At 53.2% G+C, this 26,392-nt stretch overlaps 11 protein-coding genes across 11 annotated transcripts; 3 read left to right on the forward strand and 8 right to left on the reverse strand.

Annotated features, from left to right (window-relative positions):
- Positions 1-53: 53 nt before the first annotated feature.
- On the reverse strand, positions 54-3,815 carry J4E87_005350 (uncharacterized protein; the record flags this gene model as incomplete). The annotated part of the gene is made up of 2 exons (XM_049376963.1): positions 54-1,132; positions 1,337-3,815. The coding sequence occupies 2 exons, from the start codon at positions 3,813-3,815 to the stop codon at positions 54-56; spliced, it is 3,558 nt and encodes a 1,185-aa protein (XP_049233188.1).
- An 809-nt stretch (positions 3,816-4,624) lies between these two features.
- Positions 4,625-5,710, forward strand: J4E87_005351 (uncharacterized protein; the record flags this gene model as incomplete). Its single annotated transcript, XM_049376964.1, has 1 exon — positions 4,625-5,710. The coding sequence occupies one exon, from the start codon at positions 4,625-4,627 to the stop codon at positions 5,708-5,710; it is 1,086 nt and encodes a 361-aa protein (XP_049233189.1).
- A 130-nt stretch (positions 5,711-5,840) lies between these two features.
- Positions 5,841-6,419, reverse strand: J4E87_005352 (uncharacterized protein; the record flags this gene model as incomplete). The annotated part of the gene is made up of 1 exon (XM_049376965.1): positions 5,841-6,419. One exon carries the CDS (start codon positions 6,417-6,419, stop codon positions 5,841-5,843), a length of 579 nt encoding a protein of 192 aa, XP_049233190.1.
- Positions 6,420-6,951: 532 nt separating this feature from the next.
- Positions 6,952-7,941, reverse strand: J4E87_005353 (uncharacterized protein; the record flags this gene model as incomplete). Its single annotated transcript, XM_049376966.1, has 1 exon — positions 6,952-7,941. The coding sequence occupies one exon, from the start codon at positions 7,939-7,941 to the stop codon at positions 6,952-6,954; it is 990 nt and encodes a 329-aa protein (XP_049233191.1).
- A 413-nt stretch (positions 7,942-8,354) lies between these two features.
- On the forward strand, positions 8,355-9,545 carry J4E87_005354 (uncharacterized protein; the record flags this gene model as incomplete). The annotated part of the gene is made up of 1 exon (XM_049376967.1): positions 8,355-9,545. One exon carries the CDS (start codon positions 8,355-8,357, stop codon positions 9,543-9,545), a length of 1,191 nt encoding a protein of 396 aa, XP_049233192.1.
- A 322-nt stretch (positions 9,546-9,867) lies between these two features.
- On the reverse strand, positions 9,868-11,097 carry CWC2 (Pre-mRNA-splicing factor; the record flags this gene model as incomplete). The annotated part of the gene is made up of 1 exon (XM_049376968.1): positions 9,868-11,097. One exon carries the CDS (start codon positions 11,095-11,097, stop codon positions 9,868-9,870), a length of 1,230 nt encoding a protein of 409 aa, XP_049233193.1.
- A 268-nt stretch (positions 11,098-11,365) lies between these two features.
- Positions 11,366-12,196, reverse strand: J4E87_005356 (uncharacterized protein; the record flags this gene model as incomplete). The annotated part of the gene is made up of 2 exons (XM_049376969.1): positions 11,366-12,065; positions 12,138-12,196. The coding sequence occupies 2 exons, from the start codon at positions 12,194-12,196 to the stop codon at positions 11,366-11,368; spliced, it is 759 nt and encodes a 252-aa protein (XP_049233194.1).
- Positions 12,197-12,928: 732 nt separating this feature from the next.
- J4E87_005357 (uncharacterized protein) lies at positions 12,929-16,242 on the reverse strand (the record flags this gene model as incomplete). The annotated part of the gene is made up of 7 exons (XM_049376970.1): positions 12,929-14,187; positions 14,236-14,303; positions 14,354-14,627; positions 14,673-14,825; positions 14,877-15,800; positions 15,854-16,104; positions 16,163-16,242. The coding sequence occupies 7 exons, from the start codon at positions 16,240-16,242 to the stop codon at positions 12,929-12,931; spliced, it is 3,009 nt and encodes a 1,002-aa protein (XP_049233195.1).
- A 684-nt stretch (positions 16,243-16,926) lies between these two features.
- J4E87_005358 (uncharacterized protein) lies at positions 16,927-20,173 on the reverse strand (the record flags this gene model as incomplete). Its single annotated transcript, XM_049376971.1, has 5 exons — positions 16,927-18,414; positions 18,500-18,536; positions 18,585-18,979; positions 19,026-19,493; positions 19,538-20,173. 5 exons carry the CDS (start codon positions 20,171-20,173, stop codon positions 16,927-16,929), a joined length of 3,024 nt encoding a protein of 1,007 aa, XP_049233196.1.
- Positions 20,174-20,903: 730 nt separating this feature from the next.
- J4E87_005359 (uncharacterized protein) lies at positions 20,904-22,713 on the forward strand (the record flags this gene model as incomplete). The annotated part of the gene is made up of 2 exons (XM_049376972.1): positions 20,904-21,675; positions 21,722-22,713. 2 exons carry the CDS (start codon positions 20,904-20,906, stop codon positions 22,711-22,713), a joined length of 1,764 nt encoding a protein of 587 aa, XP_049233197.1.
- A 557-nt stretch (positions 22,714-23,270) lies between these two features.
- Positions 23,271-26,116, reverse strand: J4E87_005360 (uncharacterized protein; the record flags this gene model as incomplete). Its single annotated transcript, XM_049376973.1, has 4 exons — positions 23,271-24,044; positions 24,091-25,811; positions 25,863-26,003; positions 26,062-26,116. The coding sequence occupies 4 exons, from the start codon at positions 26,114-26,116 to the stop codon at positions 23,271-23,273; spliced, it is 2,691 nt and encodes an 896-aa protein (XP_049233198.1).
- Between the last annotated feature and the right edge of the window lie 276 nt (positions 26,117-26,392).

The raw sequence follows: 26,392 nt of genomic DNA on the forward strand, positions 1-26,392 counted from the left end.
CATAACAGCGCCAGGGTATCTTCATTTCCCAAACCTTCCCAACACCACCCCATCTACTTGCGTTCAAAATCCCCACTCCCCCTCATCCTAAACCCAGTACTAATCCTCTCAATCGGACTCTGCCTCTCAGCCCTATCCACACTCAACCGGTTAGCCATCGCAGTCGTGCCATTCAAGCCATTCGTAATCCTCACAGCACCCTTCTCGGGACTCCTTCCCGTGCTGCGACTAGCAACCGGAAGCAACGAGCCGCCATCACCCCAGTGATTCGCCCTCGCACTGCCGAGATAACTTTCGATGCTGCGCCTGCCGTCGGGGCGGTATGCCGTACTACGCCCGCGACTCAGAGCCTGTTCGATAGTGCGCGTGTCGAAGGGGTACTCAAAGTCTGTCTTCTCGATACCGCTGTAAGCGTCGTTGAAATCATGCCGGCTCTGGCGATTCTGGGCCTTGCGCTCGCGGAAGCGGCGTTTGACTTCGCGGAAGAAGTCTCCGATGGCGTCGAATGAAAGCGCGATGGCGATGAACGGGATGGAGATAGCGAAGCCGATGCCGAACATGTACTTGCTGACGAATGAGAGAGGAAGCGAAGGCTCGTCGCTACCGGGCCGATGCGGAAATTCTTGGATGTTGATTGTGAACATGGCTGCGATGAAGGATAGAGGGAGGAAGATGATGGTGACAATGGTAAACACCATGATGGTCTGGCTTTGTCTGGCAGTACCGGCAGCTTGGTCGCGGGCGAAGCGCGCCTCGAATGCGTTGGCGTGCTTCTGCTTTAGATCGAGGAGGTCAGTGATGGATTCGTAGATGCGCTTGGCTTGCTTGTCCATGCGTTCGAGATCCTTGATATGTGTGTCTACTGTCTTCGTCATATCCTTGAATCGCTTCTTCAGCTCCTGTTGACTCTTGTGCTCTTCACGATATATGTCTGTGATGCTCGTCTCCATGTCCGGTAGTATGGTGCGTTGATCTTCGAGCACCTTCGAGATCATGTTGAGCTCGTCGCGAATGTCTTTCGTCTCAGCCAGCAGGTCTGTCTCCGCGCCAATATCCAGTAGTTTATCGACAAAAAGCGGGGCATGGGCGGCCGTTCGATCGCTGTCACCGTAGTCGAATGCCTCTTCCGGCACTGGAGGGTCAGTCAACGCGTGAGAGTGAGAATGTGAATGATGTGATGTGTGCCGGCGATTCAGGTGTTCCCTTTGCCTTCCCTCGGCTTCTAAATGTCTAGAGAAGCGATTGGGCCGGCGGTGATGTTGTAGCCAAGCCGAGGCCTGAGCGGACGCCGTGTTGAATTCTTTAAAAAGCATGGTTTCCATCTCAGTAGCATCACCGATGCTTGATTCGAACATGTCGAGAAACTGATAGTCTTCGTCGCCAACGCGATGTCTGTCGAACACGCCACTACACCGACCGGTGATGATCATGGCAAGATCGTACACGCTACGCACCGGATCTCTTGTCTTGCTATTGATGTCTTCAATGACTCCATCCAGGACGTTGAGCGGGTCGTTGCGAGGCTGCTGCCATCTTTGAGGGAAGGCTGTCACGATCAAGTCTTTGCCAAGCGTCCACATCCACAGCTGATCGACCATGAAGATTTTCGGGTCAACATGTTGCGGCTCGTTCGACTTGCATTGATATCGATAGACGACTTGGTCTCGATCTCGGGATTGCGTGTCGATATTGTGGTAGAAGAACTGGTCGAGCGTGCGTCGCACGTGCAGCGAAACTTGTGAGGATGTTAAGTGAGCCCTGAACAGCATCTCGTCATAAGTTGATGCACGGTAATACTGTGGCTTGGAAGTGGCACCCTCGTTCTTCTCCCGCTCTTTCATCTTCTGCGTCCTCGAGATCGCAGCCTGCATTTCTTGCCGCCGCCGATCGGTTTCGAAATGTAGGTATGGCATGAAGGAAAAGATATTGCCCTTCGCTACGGTCGTTGGGTCTTTTCTTCCCGGGCTGCCGGGTGACCTGAGATAGCCACTATTGTTGAGAGAGGAGCTAGTATGCGTTCGTTTCGCCTGATGTTCTGGACCTCGGGTTGGTGTGTCCGTCCCACCTGATCGTTTGCCTGCTTGTCTCGATCCACTCCACTTCGGTTGCTTCTTCGATTTATCTTTTGCCTTACCCTTTCCTTCCTTGACAGTTGTAGGTCCGGAGCCGGTTCCCGCAGTCCCATCCGTATAGTCTGTATCCACGGTACTGGTCCGCACAGGCGTGCGAGGAAATTGTGACGTTGGGAGTTCTTGTGAACCAGCTACCGCATCGATACCTAAGCCCGTACCGCTATTCACCAGAATCTGGGGGATGAAATCAGCGCCGTCGGAAAGGTCGGAATCATCGTGTTGTTTTGGTGCACGTGGTGTGCTTTGACAGAGCGGTCGCATGAAATGCGAATGAATCTGCTGTCCTCGATGCTGATGACTAAAAGACCGTTCAAGCGCCTTGAAACCTTCAACATCGCTGGCACCCTCCTCGATGAACGCTTTTGTGAGCAGCGCCTCAACCCAGGCCATGTTGTTGGCAGGGAGATGTATCCATCGGAAGGTTGTCGCCTTTGACTCCTTGGGTAAAATCGCAACAGCTGGCTTTCTTGGGTTGATGGGATCGCGGCCATACAAAAGCTCGAACACAGTCCTTCTTGAGACCTTGTTCTCGTTGTGGAAGTTGCCAAAGTCAACAATAGTAGCATGGAACCCGTTTGTAGCGCCAAGGGCGTCTTCGCTGAGCGCTTCGACCTGGTTGTGGGGTGCCAGAGCATTGATGATATCTTTGCGCGCAGGTTTCTTGCTCTGCGCAGCGCGCAAGAACGGCGTGATACCAAATGTATCCTTCGGCGCTCGTTTGATGTCTCCCCTTTCCAAGAGACACTTGACTACGTCAAAGTGACCAGCTTGCGCCGCGACGTGTAAAGGTGTCGTCCCGTTGAGTGTTCGCGCATTGACGTCCGCTCCGGCAGCCAGGAGTATCTTCAGCACCTTTACACTGCCTTGGTCGCAAGCATTGTGGAGGGGCGTCCAGCTTCCGTCACTCTGCGCGCCTACGTCTGCCCCGTTGACTAGTAACAGCTCAATGATGTCGTCTCGCCCGTGTGCGACTGCCAGATGTAGTGCCGTCTTCTGCCTGACTTCCACCGCGTTCACATTCGCTCTCGGCAATCTCGTTCGACGCAAGAGCATCTCGCATAGCTCCTTCTTGCCGGTACTAGCAGCCCAATGCAACGGGCTGCGCTTCTGGTCGTCCTGGCCCTCTGGTCCGTCGATCGCGATATTCTGCTTCAACAGCTCCGCGATGACATCGCGTCCCCAGTTGCAGTGCTTGTCTGCCGCCAAGTTGTGTAATATGTTCCGCCCAGTGTTGTCCTTCTTGTTGACGTCAGCACCATACCTGAGCAGTTCTTGCATGATGTGGTAGTAGTTCTTCCATGCAGCCGTCATCAGCGCAGTCCGTCCCTGCTTGTCTTGCGCATCCACGTTGCCGCCGAACTTCAACAGCAGTCGTACAATGTCGACACGCTCTTTCTCAATCGCTTTGAACAAAGGCGAGACTCGGCCACCCGGTGCGCCGTCGGGCTTCGCGCCGCTCTTGAGCAGGTATTCGGTGATGTAGATATTTCCGCGTTCGGCTGCGCGCATCAAGCCTATGCGCAGGAGGTGGTCGACGGGTTGCGACTTCGCTTTCGCATGCTCGATGATCGCGATCGCATCGTCGTGTTTACTGTCCTCGATGGCCTTTAGGAGACGCGGTTCGACGCGCGCATTTTGCGCGGAATCAGCTCCATCGCTGGATCGTGATGGTGAGCGACCCATGTTGGCTACATGCTCTGGCTGCGACGACTCTTTGTTCGCGGGCGGTGGTTGGAGTACGAGGGCGGATATTCGTTCGATTGGAGATGAGACGGAGGACGTATCAAGGTCGATAGAGGGGATCGGGTAGGTCGTCGAAAGCCATTCTCAGCTAGAGTGCTCCTGTCCTTCAGTCTGCGGTCGTACTGCCTTCAGGGCGGTGGATGGTCACACTCAGCCACAGGCCTAATTCGAGCTAAGAACATCCCCGGCTGCGACGTGCATGAGCACACGTGATGATCGGCATCTCGCGATTCGTGAGCCATATATTCGTGAAAGTATGGAAAAGTTGACATCTGACTGAATGATGGTGATGGAAGCAGAAGAGCCGAAGTCTAGATTGCTGGGTTGGAGTACGTGCCTGGGGATCCGGGTATTGCGGGGACAGAGGTACGCCAACTCACAGCGCGCCCGGGCGGCGTTGACGTCGGCGCGCTATTACTGTGCTTTTTGAATGACTCGACACCGCTTTGTACACATTTCCCATCAAGTGTCACGCTGTTGACTCCTTGGACGCGACATTGACGCGCGAACTTAGCGTGCGTCAGGCGTTTGCCAGCGGATGGTGCAGGTGGTCTCTGCATCTGTTTACAGCCATGAAGACCGAGGTCTATAGAACGCGATCGCCATCTGGAATTCACGCGCCAACTGCAACATCTTCAACGTTCACACACCCAAAGCGGAAGTGTTCAACACTCTTCTCGCGCGTATTGATCTTAGTCGCTAGCCTCGCCTTCTTCGCTATGTACAACGAACTAGCTACGTTACGCCCAATGGACACCAAATCAACACGACGTACGGACTCGATCTTCATTCCATTTATGTACAATCTGAACCCCAAACATGTGCCACAAGTCATGTGTGGCGTCGAAGGGGTTGACATCAAGATGCCCGTGGATACTGGGTCTACAGGCACTTTGATAGGCGCCCCAATACTTCCGAACATACCCTGTACTGAGGGTACGCCGGCACACCACTTCTTTACAAGCAGCAAGATCCTCTACGTAGGGCGACTGGTCAAACTACCGATGCACTTCGGCGGCGAGGATGGTTCATATGCGACTGCAGACGTGCCTGTTCTGATCGTCGACAAGAGTTGGAGATGCCCTTGGTATGATCCCCGTAAAGACCGTTTCGAATGTCCATTGGGTCCACATGGGGAGCAGGCCGAAGAGAGAGACACCTCGCAAATCACCTACATGGGCGTAGGCTTTGGGAGAAACGGTCCGAAAGATGGTATGCCATACGCGACACCGGATATCAACCCATTCCTGAATATCAACGCAGTCGACGGGGAGCCGATACGGCAGGGCAACTTGCAATCTGGATACATCATATCGGCCGAAGGTATCCAGATAGGGCTGACGCCGAAGAACACAAAGGGCTTCGCATTCTCTGGTCTAGAGCCAGGCCTCACTCATGACAAGGATGCGAGAGATTGGGCCATGGCGAAGATGTGCTTCAGCATCGACGGCCAAGGGCGGAACTGTGGCACTCTGCTGGTCGATACGGGCATATCGCAGATGTATATCAGGGCTGAGCAGGGCGTTTCGATACCAACTGTCTGGATCCCCAATCCCAACCCAAATGGCCAAGCAAGCAAGTTGAAGCGTGTGAAGCCTGGGACCAATATCACTATTGGGTTTCCGTCGCTGGACCGACCAGCGACTTCCTACTCCTTCGTCGTTGGCCAAAATGCGTCCATCGAACCAACGTATGTGTTTCCGCAACCACCGGAACATCCCCCTTATGTGAACACTGGGCGGAACTTGTTGTTTGGCTACTCGATAGCTTTCGATGCGGTGGGAGGGCGTTTCGGGTTTCGTCCGGCTGGCAATCATGCCTCTTCTGTACTTTAGTCCTCAATCCAAGCCTTACAACAGACTTCACATGGTGCGCTCAGGTCTTCTTCTTCTCTCTGCTCCTGCCCATTCTCTCATCGATGCCAAGTGTGATTCCGAGTCCATCTCCTTTACCCAGGCCATCTAGTCATTTGACCGTCATACTCCTCATTGGGCTGCGGAACCCTTCTCTGAGGTCTTTGTACTCCTCCACGGCCTTGACCACGACACCGTGCGCCTGCTCACTGTCCACGCCAACACCGACCAGAACGATAGCGCCAACGACGCCTTCTACGCCCTTGACAAAGACGGGGTATCCGCCCCCTTCAATGGTATATTTCGACCACTCATCCCCGCTCATAGCATTGTGCTCCGCGAACCTCTTGTAATCGCCCTCAAACTGACAGCTCATGAACCAAGTCGAATGGCCCCATCTCAAGACGGTGTTGCGCTTCCTCTCCGTCCACTTCTCGTGGTCGGGCATTATGCCAGGCAGGCTGGGCGAGTGGAACAGCGTCTGATTCGCAGACGAGATGTGGATAAGCGCGGGGCATTCGGCGGTTCTCAGCGCGTTTCGGAGGATATTGCCAATGACCCAAGCATGTTCGCAGGTAAAATGGTTGAAGGTGAAGCTCTTTTCCTCTTTGGCCAGTTCCGTCAGGTCGCGCGTTGGTGCTGGGAGCGTGCTGAGCATCTTGTTGGTTGCTTGCGTGTTCGAGTGGGACATGGCGGGCGGGTGGTGGGCGGTTGGCTATAGGTAGGGGATCTTCACATATAGCGCTTGTGTATTATGTATAGGCAGATTGAGATGTAGCAAATAGGGGATGACGCGTCAATGGCGCGACTGGCGGAAGTCGAAACAGAAACACCGCGGACACCGCGGATGGGGCAACCACGCCGTTAGTCGGGTCGTGCCGCTGTCTAGCTCCACCTCGAAACAAGGCTGGACTGCGCGCGTCGCGTATTCATTCCTTCCTGCACTCCACGCTCCGCTTAGAGGTTGTCACGACGCTTGGCTATCATGCCATCTGGCTGTTTGGAACATTCTCATCGTTACGCGGACATGTCTCATTCTGGTCCAGGTATGAGACGCTGATTACATGTCCATTACGTCTCTACGCGGTCACGTTGGATAATCCTTTATCCCTTGGCAAATTAGTAGGATTCAAGTCCTGGTCCCCCTTACAGTAAAGCAAAGGAGGTGCACACGCATTCATCGGCAACATCTCCACGAAACCAGCGTTTCCATTCAGCGTCCATCAAACAATACCTGCGTCTCCACTTTCTCCCCAATCCATCCCCTCATAATCTTCCAACCTACCCTTCGTAACCTCAACCAGCCACCTCCTCATTCTCTCCAAAGAAAACCAATCATCATCTTCCTCCACAGTATCAACCCAGACCTTCTTCTCCCGCGACCAGTACGGAGTCCCGTGCTTCCCATCGATTACACTACCAGTGGGTTGCGCACTGTCGAAGTCGCCAACAACATAACACGTTGGAGTCGCATTATACTGAGCCTTAGGGTACTTTATGAAGATGTTATGGGGTTTGATGTCCCCGTGGACGATACCCAGGCAGTGCAGATGCCGTATCGCAGAAGCAATAGCTTCTAGACAGTCTCGCACATGTATAGCGTAACCGCGCTGAACTGCTTCCCAGAGGTCGCAATCGTATCTGTCGAAGACCAGATTAAGGACGCGCTCTCCTTCCAGGGGCACTTCGATAGGAGCTCCGCGGTACTCAAACCGGAGCACGCGACTAGTCTGCACACCGTGATATCTACAGATGTGTTTATGACGGTTTACGCGAAGTTTCTCGCAGATCTCAATCTCGCGTGCAGTCGTCTTAGCCACAAAGTCTGGGTAACGGGTGTCGCGAATGCGGCGGTGGCCCGCTTGCAGAATGGCATGATGCTTCTTGTAATGCTCCTTCGTTTCGCAGCCTTGGACTTCCCAAATACGCGTGTATCCAGGTTTGTACTGCGGGTAGAAGTTGGCTGAGTTGACTTGCTCAGGGGGCAACGTGTTCTCACGGTCTATCCAGGTTGAAGGGTCGGCACGGTCAATGTCCCGGTCGGAAAGGATGTCTTTCTTGATTGCGTGGTATAGTTTTCCGTCTTTGTGGGCTAGCACCCAGGTTTCGGACAAAGAATCCTGTGATACAACGCGATGGTCTATGATCTGCATTGACGGCTTTGGTAGGTCGTCTTTGCTGACGCCTGTGAGTCCGGCAATATACTTGAACATAATGATCTGGCCAGGGTATTTGATCCGGATAGTTCATCGAGGGATTTTTGGTTGAATGCGAACATCAACAGATATCTTGCAGCAAAGTCGATGGGCTATTGTATTGTTGGAGAATAGAGTTGAAATACGAGGTACAGCTCAGTCTTTCACTGTAAAGATACAGCCTAACCATGTGAGCAAGAGGAGCATACTGGAAACTGTGTTGGAGCGACTGCAATGTGCAACAGCGTCAACTCCTCACAGAGTGAATCAGTGCATCATAGTGCCAACTGGAACATGCCATCGTGGTCTCAAAGCCTTCACAGCGCATCCCTTCACTACATAGACAAACATGCCAGACACCTTTCCCTCCACCGTTCTACCAAACATCTTGCGTCCAACATCTTCCATCGTCTCAATCAGGGCACCCCATCATGGCGCCTCAGGCCGCTGCCCGCAGCAACGACCTAATCCTCCAAAAACAACGCATCTCCGGCCCAACCAAACGGGCCCTCTTCCGCTCAAAAAAGTACCCAGGATTATGGTACGCCGAAACCGCCATCCCAGATGACGACAATAGCGCCCCAGACACCAACCCATATACCTGGGACATCCCCCCACGCAAAATCAACCTCTCAAACGCGCGACCCACCTACAAAAAAGGCGCCATGACCTCCGCCAAGTACGCAACAAAAGGCCATCTCTACGCCAAACAAATGGACTACCTGCGCTACCACCGCGAACTCTTCGGGCACCCATACTGGATCAAAGACATCATGACACGGGAGATAGCAAACTGTGAGATCTTGCGCAAGAACCCGCATCCGAATATCTGCCGGTACGTAGGCGTGAACTACGGTATGGACCAGGGTATCACAGCGCTGCTATTCCGGCGCTACGATACCACGTTATGGGATCTAATCGTCGAGTCGCGGGTCTTCGATGCAGAGAAGTGTATACAAGGTATACGAAAGGGCATTCAGCATATCCATTCACTGGGGTATGTGCACTGCGACATCAAGCCGCCGAACATCTTCGTTGACACGCGGACGCAGAGTTTTGTAGTCGGTGATTTTGATTCCATGCAGAAGCAAGGGGCGGGGCTGAAATATAAATGCGGTACGGATGGCTGGGCGCTGGATAGAGCGGATAAAAGTGGGTACATGGTGAATGTAGAGCAGGATTGGTTTGGGTTCGACATGGTGAGTGCGTGGGTGAGGGAGAAAGGGAACGGGAAGCCAGTCCAAGGGGGGGAGTATGCCAAGACGGATGATATTCTGGCGAGGGCGAAGAGGGCGTATGAAGTCAAGCGGCAGGCGGAGAGGTTGAGGAAGCAGACGGAGGATTTGAAGAGGAAGGCGGAGAAAGTGAGGAGGCAGGAGGAGGTTAAGAGGTCGGTCAAGGAGAAGGCGGATGCTGTAAGGAAAGTGCAGACTGCGAGGAAGATTCTCGTGACAGAGAAGGCGAAGATCATACCGAAGGCGGAGGCTTTGGAGAAGATTGAGGCGGCGAAGAAAGCGGTCGGGGTGAAACCTACTTATGCCAATGTAGTAGCGAAACGCGATCCCTCGCCAGCAAAGAAGCCGCAAGTGCCGAAGAAACTCAGGGTACAGCCGCCGTCTTAGGAGCCAACCTTACCGATCCACGTTTTTCAAGAAAAAACCTGAACACCATAGAGCATAGGTGGACGTCAGATCATCTACTTGCATACTTCCATCTTGATGTAAGCTGCAGACGTGCGATCTGTCCTCGTATGAGGTGGATCGATTAGCAGAGCGAAATATGACAATTCGCAAAAGAACGGGTATCAATTAACCTATGCTTACGCCATGAGATGCTTAGTCCTTTTCTCCATCATGCGAACTATACGTACAATCCTTCCCTCCTATTCTCTTTCCCGCCCATGCTTGCGAATCATCCAATCTGCTCCTCAATCCAACCCGAAACTTAATCGCTATCACTCCCATAATCCACCAACGGCCCCGCAACAGGCGCAGGCCGCTTATTCGACGGATTAGCCTTGAAGCCCTTGAGCGCCGCTAGTGTAGAGCCCGATAGAATGCCATTAGCCTGCTGCTGCGCAGCTGAGCTTTCATCTGGCTGGTACTGTTGTGCAGCGGCGCCGTCATCTTGGTATGCCGACTCCCCACCCTCAATTATCATGCGCTCGCCCATACCGCCAGACTCGAGCTGCTTGGCTGCTTCCCACTCGCTCTTCTCCTTCGCGTACCACACGTCATCTGGCGCTTCGTAGCCCTGTAGTCCAAAGCTACCTTCCACCTTTCTGCGCTTCTTGCTGTCTGGGTCTCTGCCTTCGAGTTCGGCGACGTAGGCTGCGGGGAGGGCTTTTCGGATTGCCTCGGCGGCTTGTTCCTCGATGCGACGGGCTTCGCGCTTTGCGGCTTGTGGGTTGGGGTCGACGGTTGCCCAGCGGACGTTTAGGATTTCGTTGTTGTCGAAGGATTGGTGGGCCATTGCTTCCTTGGCGAATTGCGAGTTGGCTTCATTGGTGTAGGTGACGAAGGCTACGCCGCGCGCTGTTAGGACACGCGTTCGTTCGATTTCGCCCCATTCTTGCATGTGTCGCGATACGATCTCCTCGATGTCGTCTGTGGGATGTATGCGCCCGATGTATAGCGTTCGGTTTTGTCTCTGGAATGTTCCCACACCGCCCATGTCGTCTCGGTAATCGGCATGCTTGTCGCGCCCAAAGCAATCGACGTTGCTCGGGAAGAGGTCGGTGACGGTCGGCAGGCGATGGAGGTACTCGCAGTCCACACCCTTTGGGCAGATGCCACGCGCAAAGAAGAGGCAGAAGTAGGATCCGGGTGTCTTGTCGGCTTTGGTGTATCCGCTGTCCTTGGCGATGTTGCAGCGTCCCTGCGCCGCGGTCTTGGAGAGGTACTTGTCCTCCCTGTCGCCGCCAGACCACTTGTTGTACCAGACGTTGTAGATGTTTCCCGTCTGCGCGACTTCTTGAGGCTTTATCGTAGCAGGATCGACTTGTGGGCGCGCTGGTCTCCGCTTGCGACGGATGATCTTCTTAACTTTTTTGCCCTCGGCATTGGTCGTGATGATCGTCTGTTCGGTCGTCGGCACGAGCTCAGTCGATGTGGCGGTTTCGAGAGATGTATCGGTCGCGAGCGACGTTTGCGTGGGTTGCTGTACTTCGGTCATGGCTGTGGTGTTGGTGATGTGGTGAGAGTATGATGTCGCGACGGAACTTTCGACATGCGACAGGCGCTAGCGCAGCTGGCGATCTTGCACGTGACCAAGCAGCTCCTCCGCCTCAGGTTCCCATTGGGTGACCGCGATATCAGACTTCAACAGACGGAAACATATGCTGAGCTTCAACAATGGCCAGATAATTAATGTTCCTTCGTTCGCAAGCAAGTGACCCATTGTCTGGTCATTTCATACAAATCCCTCTTATCATTCCACACCCTCACTTGCTCGTAGTACTACTCATCTTAATCCCCCCATCAATCTCCAAAACCGCCCCATTAACATACCTCGCGCCCTCGCCAAACAAAAACGTCACAACATCCGCCACCTCCTCCGGCTCACCCAACCTCTCCAGCGCATTCCCATTCCTCATCCTCTCCACCGCCTCCCCACCCTTCACAATCCCCGCATTCGACGGCGTATCAATATACCCCGGCGCAACGCAATTCACCCTAATGCCCCTCGGCCCAAACTCCAGCGCATGCGACTTCGTCATGCCAATAAGCCCAAACTTCGTTGTGCAGTACACAGACTGAAGCGCTGAGCCACGGATACCAGATACACTGCTTACATTAACAATCGCAGAGCCGCGTTCCAAATAAGGCAGGCACGCTTTTGTAACGAGAAACACGCCTTTGAGATTTGTGTTTACGAGTTTATCCCAATATTCCTCGTCGGTGTCTTCGAGCTTCAGGCTCGTGGGGTTGACACCGGCGCAGTTGAAGACGTAGTCTAGGCGGCATAGCCCTTTTATCGTGCTGTCGACGAATTCTTGGACTTGGGATGATGAGCCTACGTCGACTTTACGCAGGTGGGTGGGGGTTTTGCATTCGGAGGCTACGGTGCTGAGGGCGGGGAAGTTGAGGTCGCAGAGGGCGAGGGAGGCGCCCAGGGAGGAGAGTTTGAGGGCTGTTGCGCGGCTGGGGCAGGGTTAGCATGATGGGTTTACTGGGGTGGATGGGGTAAGGTGGGAAGATGTGACGGAGACGTACCCGATACCGCTCGCTGCGCCTGTGATCAGGACGACCTTGTCTTGGAATTCTCTCGTCATGTTAGGTAGGAGGAGTTTGGAAGGTTAGTCTGGATTTCAAGGCGGTCAGAGAGTAGGTAGTAGACCGTAGCTGCGTAAGTAAACAAGTCTAGCATGCATGATGATGAGTTCGGTCGTGATGTTTGTTTGGTTAAAGGGTGGGGTAACATCTGGAAGTGGGATGTCATAGGCATGACTCGCGTACCTACGGGTTCTTGCATTATCGGAGACTCCACCTCATGCACGACTTCCAGGCTTCCCCTGGGGTTCGTGCTCGAATCTGAAGGTTCTTCTCGCGAGTAAACTTTGCTTCATACGCGGAGAAGACCTTCATACTGGGCATGACTAGCAGTGCACCTCTCCCGACAATAGTGTAGCAATTCGATTTCAGAAGATACTACAATAGAAAACTATAACGCTCAGTCCCTTATAAATGCACGAGAATCAGCCCTCGCAGCCCTTAACATAACCTCGAAGGAATCGGACAAGAGGCGAGGCAGCTACAGCAAAAGTCTCCACCACCTCCCCTTATCCTCCTCATCCGCCATCCCCCGGAACGCTCAATCCCTCCTATAAATGTGATTCCACCTCGTATATTCGTTTCTCATCCAATCATTCCAACTTTCAGGCCAGATCATCGAATCCAAAACACCGTGCAATGCAATCCTGAGCCCCAAATGCCACAGAGAACAACACTGTGCAATCCAAATGCGAGTATACACGTACACTATGCACGCTGGGACGCTATAGTACTCATTTTGACTGTTGCTGGTTCGTGGCGGACCCCTCGGTTATATTGGCGCGCGACTTTGGCTCGTTCTTCGGAGGTCCTTCGGTTCTATTGGAGCGCGATCTTGACCTTTCGCCACCTCGATCCAGGTTCTCTCTTTCGTTATTCGAATGCCCGTCCTTATCTCGTCGTTCGGCGGCTTGTGGATGGAGGCCACCCTTCTCTTGCTGGCTGGTGCCCTCATCTTCCTGATTTCCACTCTTCTTTCCTTGATTCTTGCTCTTGTTTTCCTGCCCAGTATCTGAGCTACCATTCGGCCGGTTGTCATGTTTTGAACCACCACCGCCGTTGAGCACCAACCCACGAACTTTCTTGACCAGATCGTCGACCTTGAATGGCTTGGAGATGACGTCGTCCATACCGGCGTCGCGCATGCTGTTAGTCTGCGCTTCCCGTACGTTTGCAGAGACACCGAGAATGTGGCTATACCCAGCCTTGCCCTCATCCTGTAGTTGTCTGATCTCTTGCGTCGCCGCATTGCCATCTTTGATTGGCATTTCTTGGTCCATGAGTATGCAGTCGAAGTAATTGCGATCATTGGGGCCGTTGTCCGCCATTTGTCCGCGCTCAGCGACTGCGTCGATGGCTTCCTGTCCGTTGTTCGCAGTAAACACTTGGAAACCACGGGATTGGAGCTGCCGTCGCAGAACTTTCTGGTTGATGAGGTTGTCTTCCACGAGGAGAAGGGTATGCGTGTCTTCGTTGCGCTGGTCGCTCTGGGATCTCGTAATCTCCTTCGCGTCGTCCTCCTGGCGTGACGTCTCACCTCTCCTTAGGTCGGGTAGTTTCCTTTCCATATGTGGCTTTTGTGTTCTGATATCCTCGGTGGCCTTCTCCGTCTCTTTGTAGCGCGAATCCTCGTTCGAGTCCGGATGCGACTCTGGGTGATTCTCCACTGGTGGATGCTTGAGTGAAGGATCGACATCCTCAGTATCCACACCGCCATGACTTGCGAGCGTCTTCGCTTCAGGACGCTCATTCTTGCGTTCTTTGATGCTTGAGAGATTCGAGTTTGCACGACTAATGGGTGGACGAGACGGCCGCGATCCGGATTCTCCTGGCCGAGAGGAAGAGTTTGAGGTTTCCGAGTTGCTTCGAGATTGCGTCGGCCGCCCCTCACCATTCTCGCCGACCGCGCGACGCACTTTGAAGAAGAACCCGAATGTTGAACCTTCCCCTTCTTTCGAACTCACACCAATGTCTCCACCGTGCAGTGTGCACACTGGACATAGATTAGCTCATGGCGTATGAAGCAGCGGCATTGACTCACATTTGCGTGATATGAACAGACCAAGGCCTGAGCCGCCATATCTCTCCTGCGTCTTGGGTGTCGCTTGTCTGTCATATGGTGAGCTTAGTACTTTTGATACGTCTGAGAGACAACGTACCTGAATCGTTCGAACAGTTTGGCCTGACCATCTTTGCTAATGCCTATACCAGTATCTTTGACGGCTACCATCAAGTACATGGCAGCCCCGGCGCCCCATTCCGATGTCATTGTGGAATCAAGGTGGAAAGCCTCTTTCTCTTCACTGAAATAGATGACGTTTGGGGGGTAAGACGTAGGTCGCTTGGTGGATGCACCCATAGATACAGTGATGTTTCTATCGCCATTCTTCTTGGAAGTAAACTTGATGGCGTTGGTTATCAGGTTGACCAGTACTAAAGACGTCAGCGGGTCTCGGGAAGATAGCACAAGTTATTTACCTTGCTTCATGCGGTTCAGATCGGCGACAACATGGTCCACTTTCTGTTCCTCATACGAGACGTCCATGGCATAGTGGAACTTGATGTTCTTGGCTTTGAACTCGGAATGGAACACTCGGAGTGCTTGGGAGAACTCCCATTTAGGTCTTGTTGCTGTAGTCTTTTAGTGAAATGGTCATGCGTTATGATTGTGGGGAAACTCACGTCGGGGTACTAAGGATAACATCATAGAGTCGAGCTTGGAAAAAGATAGAATGTCGTCTACAAGAGTGTTCTGATGTGAGACGCAAAGCAGTATAGTGTCGGCAGCGTCCAAGATATCGGCCACCTGGTCGTGGATGTCCTCGTGTTGCGCCCCAATTTCTTTGGTAATCTCTCTCACTTCTTCAGCTAAATGCAGGACGGCAGAAAGAGGATTTCGAATCTCATGGGAAACCATGTCAATGAACCTCTCCTGTTGCTCCTTGCGCTCTTTGGCATCATTGGCAGCTTTCTCTTGGGTTAATTGGGCATGTTTGATATCGGTGATGTCGATAACGGCGCTAATAAAACCGGCATCAGCCTCCTCACTCAGAGGCTTAAGGAGGAAAAGCCTCCACTGCTCGCCCTTGGACTTCATTTCCTCAGGCTCAGCGACATCGCATCTAAACTCTATCTGCAGCTCTGTGCGGCTTTCGAATGCCTTGCGATATGCAGCCATGACGTCTTCGTAGTCATCAGGGTGAATGCTCTCCGGCCATGATCGAAACTCGTTGTTGCCCTTGTTCGTGGTCAGCTTGAAGAAGCCGTCGTTCACGAAGATGGCTTCGGCATCCTTGTCGAGAATAGCCAGGCCGTTGGGCAGCAGCTCGGCGAAGCGCTGGAACATGTTGGTCTGCATGGAATCTGCCTGCTCGGTTTTGCTGTTGTGCTTGCCTTTCTGTTGAGACTCGTTGTCTTTGACTCGTCTCCCTGGATTTTGGCGCGAAAATTCATCGATACCCTCGATGGGCATGTAGCGGTCTACAGGTCGGTTCTCGAGCAGCTGGGCCAATACGCCCTGTCGTGTGCCGCTCTCGTCCAAGATGGTACTGAGGAGAAGCTGCGTCTCATGGTCTTCGGCGAAGTCCTTGAGGAAATACCTAGCGGCTAGAAGGGTCAGTTGGCTAGATGCGGGAAACATGGTCGTAGCTGATGCTTACCCACCTTGACCGTTCGCCCTCTCAGCACCGTCCGTAGCGTGCCGAGCGCCTCATGGCCGTAGCTTTCGCGCGCGAGGGTGGCCTGGCCATCAAGACCACCGCGTGCCTTCTCCCAGGCGAGGTTGTGTATAACTATCAGGTCCTGGCCCCAGAAGATGGCGCTGCAGTGGGGCATGGGCAGCACGCACGTGTGGACGAGACATGTTAATGCAACAGGCCACGACTCGCGCGAGCCGATGGTGGTTTTAGTCCTGGGCGGGTGTCAGTACGGGCCCAGCAGGAGCGCATGCATCTTGGTCGTCTTCTCACCAGTCCTTGCGCCACAGATTCTCCGCATTCAGATCAAACACTGGCAGACCCGTCGCAGACAACTTGTCAAGGTTCTCCATGGCGCAGATGCAGGCGAACGCGCTCGGCGTGTCTCAAAGCGAAAGCAGGTGGTAGGAAGAAGCGTGCTGAGAGAAGGAAGATCCGCGTGACGTCATACCACACCCCACGAGCGCGTGCCTGTCAAGAGGCGACCTGAGACCCGGGACGGCGAAATTCTCACGGGCATCCAGGGCTGGGGGCGAAGAACAGGACATATGAGTACGAGAGTCTACGCGGTCTAGGCCGGCAGATCATACTGGTTTTTGATCTCTGCAGCGCTGGCTGCACACGCCGGGTGATTAGCTGGTCATCATCGCCGATTGGGTCATCTAGCCTAGCTCGACTTGGATTTCAAGGCACGTCACTTGCCCCGTAATAGATTTTTGACATCCAGACGCCAGTTTAGTGTTGCGAACTATGCCCTACGACATCTCGACGCCACATTTAGCCACGCCTACGTCTTTGGGCAGCTGAACGCGGCATCATGTGCCCGACAAGGCACAACCGCGACGATGAACAGCACGACTCCATGTTGGCCAATCAAGTAATGAACGAGTGTTATAGATAAACTCAAAAGACAAAAGGCCCCCGATCACGATCCTGTAGTGAGCCCCATAGTACCGCAGAGTACCCCCGAGTACCTCCGTCGCAATGCCGCCAAGTCACAGAGACGTAGCAATACCCCTCACCGCATCTGCACTCAATCAGAATTGCGCGATGCCATCCCTCTCGCAGCCTGACAAGAACTGGTTCCAGTCCATCACCAGTCGACGACCTGCCCAAGTGCTCGTGCTGAACTTGCCTTCTCCATTGGCATGACCTGCATCGCTCGTACTGTTATCGGCCTGGCCATCGAGACCATACTCGTGCTCTTCACTCTGCGTCATTCCTGCATCGTCATTACCAACCTCGTCCTCCATCTCAGGGATGACCTCCTCGGCTTGTCGAAATAGCCGCTTTGCAGCTGCCGCCTCGCCTACATTCGCGCCTCCGCATCCAAAACCACAGATGCGTCTCCCACAGGGACGCCAGAATCTGTACTCAGCGACCTGTGGTTCAGAAAGCGGGCAGACGCCGAGTAGGCCCGAATCGACGCTGCGATTAGACGTGTAAAAGAGCATGGTACCGGAGGGATCAATGGGTGACGTTGCCTCCGACTCCACGCCGTTGGCGATAGCAAAAGAAGGCGATACCGGCTGACGGTGGGAGGCTGACGAGAAAGAGCGAACAGATGAAGGGGGAGACGCTGGGTATGCGTCGAAGTTCCGAGCGCCGGGATGGACTCCGAGTTCAACCCTTAGATCCTGCATGGACTTTGGCGATAGGTCTTGGTAACCTTGCTTTCCGGCAAACTTCTTCAGCATGGTCGTACGCGGAGATACACATCGTGATGGACTGGCAGGAGGACTCGCGAGACCGGTAATGACTTGCGAGGATGCTGATGGAGTGCGGCATCCGTTACGCATCTGCTGAGGACCCAAGAGTACATTGTCGATGAGACCCATCTGTGACGCATGCTGAGCATGTCCATGAGGCTCGCAACGAAGGGAAGGCCAGCACGTGGCTGAGCCGTCGATGCTCATCGGGCTCACTGTACGCACTGCAGGGCTCATAGCGCGAGGTGTTGCAGCTCTGTTTCCAGCGTCAGATGCAGGCGAAGGGTAAGCCTCCTTTGCTGGCAGGGTAGGGGACAAGGGCGTGGGGAATCCAGGATACTTTCTTCCAACATCCGTCAGAAGTGACAGTTGTGGCTTCATTGCCCTAGGCTGAGGCAGAGCAGCGCTCATTGTACCCATGTTGTAAACAGGACTATTGTCGCCGTACCGGGGTGGGCTCACAAAGCCATTCGCCGAACCATCGAGCGAGCCCAGCCATGAAGGAAGTCGATCATGCTCGTCTGCAGGCATGTGCTGAAAACAGCTGTTTGTGAAGAAGCTTGTGGGACTTGTGGGACTATTGTTATTGCTGGAGCTCGAAGACCCTTCGCCCGTGATACGACGTAGAGCCAGAGCTGTGAGTGGGTTCATCGGCTCCGCTCGGGCGAACCGAGCATCGTCGCAAGACCACAGTCCGCCGTACTGTTGCCACGGAAAGTTTCGTAGGAAATAGTCTTCTGGATACACGTCGTATCCGAGGGTGCGTGCACGGAAGAAGACGTACACGAAGCGGCACTCGGGGAATTGACGAAGTACCTAGAAGAGCAACGTTCAGTAGATGTCGTAGAAACGGACTGTGCTATTATATGCAAGGGTCAGGCTTGAGGATGGATGCTCATACATCCCAAGCGGGAAACAAAGGCGGTGATGCAGTGAGCCTGAGCAAAGTCAGCATGCGACAAACGCTTATCGACTAATGAACATACATCAGAATCTCGTAAGCAGCGTATTTCTTAAGCTTCCCAGCTCCGCGACGATATGCGTACAGAACCTCGGGTCGAGCTGTCCTGATGCTTTTCCGACCAAGCAGCTTATGCATCGCAGGACTCGTGAGATACATGGGATCGAAGACGACCAGATTGCATGAGCCGTCAAAGCGGCGCTCAAAACCGACAATGCTGATCGAGTGTCCTGGTTGCTGAAGGTAGATAGGCGGTAGAAGAGTCTTGGAGACATTGGATCCGTCGCTGGCAGCCGCTCGCGCAAAATATCGTTCCATGGCAGCGAGGAGAAGCTCGTGAGCCGCAATCGCGCGATCTTTATTGTCGCTGAACTGCTCGACAGCGCAGTTGATTTCTGAGTTGAGGAAAAAGGCTTGAGCCTGCTACATATTAGCAAAGAACAGTTGAAGGTGAGTAAGATGTTACCTCTGGTGTGCCGATGTACTTTCTGGTATCACGTATACCACCAGTCTGGACACGGCCGATTGAGTTGATGCCTTTATCCCAAGCATCTTCAATGTGATCTTGCATTTTCAGGATAGTCGGCAGCCGTCCTGGGAATTCTTCGTAGCCTTGAGCCTTGGCGCCTTGGATGTAGGACAGCAGCATTTGTATGTTCCGGTAACCGCAAAAGCCGCCTTCGCTTGGGGTTTTACCGACGTGGAGTGTCGATGGATGACAGTAATATGCTTCCTTCACGGTCCGATCAAGAGCAGATAGTTGCGCGAGGATGGGAATGATGCCTGGCGTCTCGTTCTGCACCTGATCATGCTTGATGAGGCGACCATCTCGGCCGATGCGGTTGACGGCAGTGATCTTGGGGCCGGCATCCAGCTGATCGTGCAGCCACCTAGGCATTCGATTCTCCCAAGCGTAGGGTCCCAGTTCGGATTTCTGCGGAGATTAGCTACGCTCTGCCAAAAGGAAGATTGACTTACACCTAGCCGAGCACTTTTGATCGGTGGCTTGACGGACTTATCGGGTTTCGCAAAAGGATTAAAGCCTAGAATACTCCTTCCGATGGTACTCTTCTCGCTCTCATCGGTGTCGCGCCGATGCCGATGTGGGTGCTTCTTCGATTTGCGGCCGTGACCATCAGTCCTCTTCAAAGCATCTGACAAGTCTGTGCTGAAACTTCGCTCGGATGTTGTGGTCCTTGCCTGACTTGCATGGGAACGACGAGATGAGGTCGAGCCTTGCATAGTAGCGGATGAATGATGAGAATGATACTTTCCTGTAGTCTCGTCAAATGATAAAGTTTCTGCGTTGTGGTATTCGAGATGGTCGTTGAAGTCGGAGAGAGGAACGACTTCGCCGCAGTTGGGATCAGGGCAGACTGTAGTGCTTTCCTCCTCTTCCGAGTCGTCGGAGGAAGGCGTGTCCTCAGTGTCGTGGCGGAGCGAGGAAGGCCTGAGGGGCAACGAAGGGGGCAACGGTTCTGGGTCGTCTTCTATCACGAAAGGAGAGTTCTCGGTATGCACCTGCTCAAAGTGTAGTTGCAGAATGTAGTCATCTTTCTGAAGCACGGTGAAGTCACACATGGGACACTCCAGCAGCTCCATCTTGCTCGTCATCGCTGTGCAGGTGATATCCTGGGTGTGAAGGTGTCCAGCACTTTCCTGCCCCAGGGATGTGTGGTGAGTGACAATCTGGGGTGGCTTGTTGCTCACGTGTATGGAAACCGTCACCTCGTGCGTATACGGCTGACTATGTTGTGGCAGTCGCTGTGGGCTTCCGTGGCTTAGCATGACGAACGCGGTTCAGACGCAGACGAAACAGCAACCCACGAATTTGGTAAACTGCACACATACTGGAGTCTCGCTTATGAGGTAAAGGCGTTGTTTGCAAGGAAACGATGGCGTTGGCGGTGAAGATTGAGCCGGGGTGGACGTGAAGAAGGTGCGACGCTCGTGGATAGCCGAAAGAGGAACACAAACAAACACGCCAAGACGCGTGACGCGATATCAGTTGCAAGCTTGAACTTAGGATGCGAGTTCAATGCAAGCTATGTCCATGGTGTGAAGATGATGGGTGTTGCTAACAAGTGGGTCGCAGCGAGGCGGTCAGCCGGGGATGACATTGGCGGTTGGATTGGCATGGCTGCTGCATCTTCACAGCTTTTCAAGCGCGTAGTATATGAAGACTGGCACATAGGAAGTTAGCAATGGTTGTTATAGGTGAAGTGTCACGCTACGTATAAGTGATGGGCATTCAAACGGTCAAGTCGCCTACGTCACCAAGCCGCCAAGACTTCAAGGATAGCATCTGCGGCGGGTCTTGCGATGTCCGCAGCCCTTCTTCCCAATGCTGCTCCGGACCCCGCGCGCACGTCGGATTGCCTGGGACAACGCGAATCGCACGCAATGGCGAAGAATACCGCTGCGATGCTATTCTTCAGCCAATTCGGTGGATCCGCCATGGTTCCAAGAGCTGCGCACCGAAATGTTGCAGCGAGACGCCATACACCTTCCTGAGTTCATCGCCACTCCGCACGAATTCAAGCTATCGCAAACCATCTCGGGTTTCTTACCTGAAGAATGGTGCTATGCCCCCGGTGTGCGTAGTCGCATGGTGCCGTTTGGCCATCACTTGATATGGTTCAATCCCGCGGTGCGGACAACCGAATTACTTCCAGATGGAACAGACGCGTCGCAGAGCCCGGGCGGGTCATGGGTGCGGCGCATGTGGGCTGGCGGCTCGATACAAGTACGACCCGACGAGTATTACGACCGTAACCGCGGCTTTAGAGTCGATTTTCCAATGTCTGGGACGGAGCACATAAAGCATGTCCGACTGCACGGAGAAGGCGACACTGCCAAGATCTTTGTCACTATCGAGCGGCGCTTTGCACGGGTGGACATTCTAGGGAGAACGTACAACGCGAAGCATGGTAAACTGGGAAAGAATGGAGGTAAAAAATTAAAGACTTATCTCGAGCAGCAGTTGCGAGACGGCGACGATTGGGGCGACGCCATCGTGAAGGAGGAGCGTAACCTGGTCTTTTTCAAGGAGCGCCCCGCTGCCGAATTGGAGGCAGTCAAGGCCGGGCAGATGGCCACCGTGAAGTATCTGCAGCGTGCGTACTTTGACAACCCTCTCGACTATCTACTGACTCTATGTAGCCCCTGGGAAGCCAGACTTCTCCCACGCCCTCACTCCCGACCGCGCCCTTCTTTTCCGCTTCTCTGCTCTTACCTTCAACGCCCATCGCATACACCTCGATCCTGAGTACGCTCGTAACGTCGAAGGCCACCGCAACCTGCTAGTTCACGGTCCTCTTTCCCTGCTCCTCATGTTGAAAACCATGAGCCATTACGTGTATGCACAGACCGGGGGAAAGCACGATCTGGAGTCGATCGAATATCGCAATCTAGCGCCGCTGTACTGCGACGAGGAGATGCGCATATGCGGCTTGGAGAAGAAGAAATTGCAACATGGCAGTATATACGATGTATGGATTGAGGGGCCGACCGGAGGCGTTGCTGTCAAGGGCACTGTTTACACCACAGTAAAGAATACTAAGCCGAAACCGCTGGGACCCGGCTCTAGGAGGCCAGACATTACAGCACTCAATGCTGCCGCCAAGAAGACTACCACGACTCCTGAGTCCTCGACGGGTTCTGAGCCTGTATCTCAACCCCAAGGTGAGACTCCAAACAAATCTACCCTCAGTGAAACTACTTCTCAACCATCATCTAGAGAAGTAAACCCACCGACCGCACAAACAACGAGCCGAGCGCCCCGTCGCAAGCGCGCCTCCAACACCACGGCCTACAACTTCATTTCCCTCCCTCCCAGCAAAGCACCGTCTGCTCGCGTCGTCGAATCGTACAAGCCAGTAAAACCGACGATATCGATACGTTCAAGGGAAATCATACGACGCGCTCGTCGGCGTGCCCCGAAGGAGATTCACGTCAAGCCTATACCGCTGGTTCGCAGGTTCGATGCGACACCGTATACCCCAGACCCTGTTCGCACGGCTTCGAGACATAGCAGATATTTGAGGGAGGGCGCTAGGAAGATCGAGAAGCCTAGTGTTCGCTTTGTTGCGGAGCAGCTGTCTGAGCGTGCGGCGCTGAGGAAGAGGATTGGCTTTAGATATGTCCATCGGTGAGGTCTTCGCTCGATGACGGCGGTATTGCACCTACTGTATGAATGGACCTCATTACCGAATTGTACGATTACCGTGTATATGATCAAGCTTGCCGTTAGATGGCCACATATTCGCTACGACGTCCGCTTGTGCACGAGTGTTCCATGAATAAGCTGGTGATAGCTGACAGGTTGTCTGTCCGTCATCAGCCATTAATATGATGTTATGAACGAAGCTTCCTCCCCGTCCTGTCGATCGAGAGAGAAGCTCACGCCTTCCATCCAAAGTGCACGCGGTACAACTCAGATCTGTGATGCATTACATGATACGTACTCTTGCGACATTGCTCTAGTAATATTCGCGTTGCACAGATGCGCGGTCTCGCCAGAATTCCAGACTCATAATTCTCATACACTCATTGAGTCGCAGCCTCCCGAGGTCGCATATGTGAGGAGCATGATGCTAAATTGTATGCGCCGCGCGCCGGAAGCAGGAAGTCCAACGCTTAACCCACTCTTCAGCTCAGGTATGTTAAGCAGTTAGCGGATGATTTGATCCAGGTAAAAAACGTCTGTCAGTTAACGCCGTTCCATCCAGCTATCTGCACGCGACGTGGAGACAGATGACCGAATTGACCCTCGTAATGGCGTTTGGGATAGTCTTTTGAGATGTCCAGATTCCCCGTCGTATCCTCGATTGAACGCATTGAACAGACCAACCAGGTCATCGTAATCATACAAGATGGGCGGTTCTTCAGGTTCCTGATAATCCCAATAACCCTCTATGCTTCCCATCAACATTTTGTCAACTGTACTGCGCCACGAGCAGTGGTCGACGATGTCCCTTAGATTATTTTCTGCGCACAAATGGTCTTCTAGCCACTGCAAACGAGCTTTCTCGGCAGCTTCATCCCCGAATCGGATGAATTGGATGCTGAAGTACCGGTTGCCAGCATTTCGTTGGTCTCGTCGAGCGATATCGAGTATTGTCATGTTGAGGGTCCTGAGGTCTGTCTCTGACCACACGCCATCGGTTAAGACGAGAAGTGTCGTAGCTGGCTGGCCGACACGGTCCCATTCGTGGTAAACATCTCTGAACACTTTGGCCATGTCGGTAGTAGCGTGGTTGGCAGGCTTGTACTCTGGCCACGCTTTTCTCAACGCTTTTTGCAGTCTTCCTCGACCTGCATCTCCTTTCACGTGATTCTCATTATGTGCATGGCCATCAACCGTGAATTTTACGTCGAATCCACTCCTGTCTAGACCAGCAGCTTTCTTAGCGAGCGTTTGCGCTACGAAGGTCACGATTGGCCAGTGCTTAGCCATTGTCCATCCATTGTCGATGATGAAGATCTGGAATGCATTAGCCCAACATGGGAAGTTTCTATAGTGAGCTTACAATTTCGCGCGAATCACTGAAGGTATCCTTAAGGCTAGGAGCTCGCGCTCTGGTCTCGATGCCAAATTTGCCCTTCACTTTTGCGAAACGTTTTGCAATCCCCTTGGAGACCTGATAGTCTATATCCTTCCTTGTAACGCAAATATCATAGGGCAGGTCTAGAGCAGAGGGCGGGAGTGGCCGTGGGGAGTCATCGTAAGACTGCGAAGGCGCATGAATGCGTAAAGCTTCTTTCTGGTGAGTATGAGTGACCGATGCGGACGACGATGGCTGCTGTGCTGACTGTGTATCTTCGGCCTGCGATAATCTTATGGAGGGGCCGGGGTTTCCAACAGCCTCGACTAGACTGGCATTTTCAGCTTTCAGCTCGTATCTGTGCTTGTGCCTGTCGTCGAAAAGAGATTTCGTATGACTCATATCAGACACAGCAGCGGCCTTTGCTTTGTGACTCTGCAAATGCACCGGGTTGCGCAGTGGTGAAGCATTGCCGCTTTCAACGTCCCGCTCAATGGAACCGTGTATGGTTCCGGATGGAGGAAACTCTGCTGCGTACGCCTCCTTTTCAGCCAGGTGGTCGGAGTTTTGCATCGCATATCCTGTTTCCGGAAAGGGAGACAGCAAGTTCGAAATTCTACTGGGATGAGCGAGATCGATGGAGTGCCCTGCGGACGGCGAGACTGTTCTTGCGATTCGCAGGTTAAGTCCTGCTGGGTGGTCTTTGGCGGATGGATTGATGTCAAATGGACTGCCATTTGGTTGTGTTGTGAAGACGTCATCGCTATAGGGTCCAGTGTCAGGACTAGAGACTTTGATGTAGCGGTCGGAGGATGGTGGTGGTGTCGCAGGGCGATCGCTTTCCGAGAATAGACGTGTACCACTCAGTGTCCGGATGCTTGCATCTAACTGTTCCTGTTCATGTGCTCGGAACTGCGGATTTTTGGGCTTACTCCTGCAACCAGCAAATGGCATGTCGTTTGGAAGTGTCGCTTCAGTCGGACTTTCTGTGAGGTCGCCGTTATGACTCTCATCTGCGAGCAGTGGTGTTTTGTCCACCTCTCTGTCATAGTATAATCCGAGTTTCTCCTCCAAAATTTCCTTGCGATATGTCGTCTGACCAAGAGGTTTGTCCTTGATCATACTTCCCATATCTGTCCGCATTGATGCCCGCTGCCGAGGGTTTGTAGGTACAAAGGACTGTTGTGATTGGGTTAGATTTCGTTCAGAGGCTCTCTGGATATGAGCTTCCTCTTCTATGCTCGAGAGGGCCCTCATGACTACAGGATCGGTATCCCGCGAGTGATTCCTGAGGCTTTTGATCTTGTATTGGGCCCAATCGCTCAACTCTTGAAGCTTTTCGCAGAGCTCCTCTAGAGAGTGCCGTGCCACTGGTTCTGCTCGCAACAACTTGTTCTCTATCAAACCCAGAACCAGCTCCGTCGTCGTGTCTGACGGACGAAGATGCCCACGCAGATAGTCGTGCCATTTCCCCACCTCCGGTAGGACCTGGTATCCATCGTGAAATCGGTCTAATCCCGGGCCATTCATAGAATTCGCTGGAGATAGCTGTCGAAGGCGTTCATACTGACGGAGACCTTGGAACCCCAAAACTACCCATGTCGCAGCTACTGATAGAACACAACCAAAGGACCAAGCGTCAATAGCTTGCGATACACTAGACAAGGTACCGTCCGGTCTAACCATGCGAGTTACTTCGGGTGCACCTGTACATAGTGAATGATTGCCGAGGATAATGTTTCATGAAATAGACTGACCGTATGTATCGGTATATCCTCGTATTATTTCTGTTGGTGCAGAGTTGTCGCGGCCCTCGACTACAGGGGCATAGATGAAGAAGCCAAAGTCCGCCAGCTTCAGTCGTCCGCGAACGCTGAGAATATTGTTTGGTTTGATATCTGCGTGCCACCTTGATTAAGTCAGTAACACGATTCATCAACATCCAGGGATGAATACCCGTTAAGTTTTCGAGGTTCTCCTTTGGCTCGCGGGATTTCGATGTGATGAACATGACGGATGGCTTCTGCAATGTTGAAGAGTGACTTCCAGCACTGGAGTATCTCCTGAGCTTGTACAGGAGGGACGTTGGTCTCGTCTGCCCATGCTTGATACAAGTCGCTTTCACCATATTCCAACAAAAGATTATACGTTCCCCCCTGATTCGTTCCCTCTCCATAGTCATGGGTGTATGACCCCAAGTATTGTAGTATAGGAATTCCGTCACTCGATCGCAAGCTCGAGAATGCTTCCTTTTCCATTTCAAACTCACGTCGCCTATTTCCGGTAT

The sequence above is a fragment of the Alternaria ethzedia genome (assembly GCF_023757985.1).
Source record: "Alternaria ethzedia strain BMP 0044 chromosome Unknown scaffold_11, whole genome shotgun sequence".
NCBI classification, from domain to species: Eukaryota; Fungi; Ascomycota; class Dothideomycetes; order Pleosporales; family Pleosporaceae; genus Alternaria; species Alternaria ethzedia.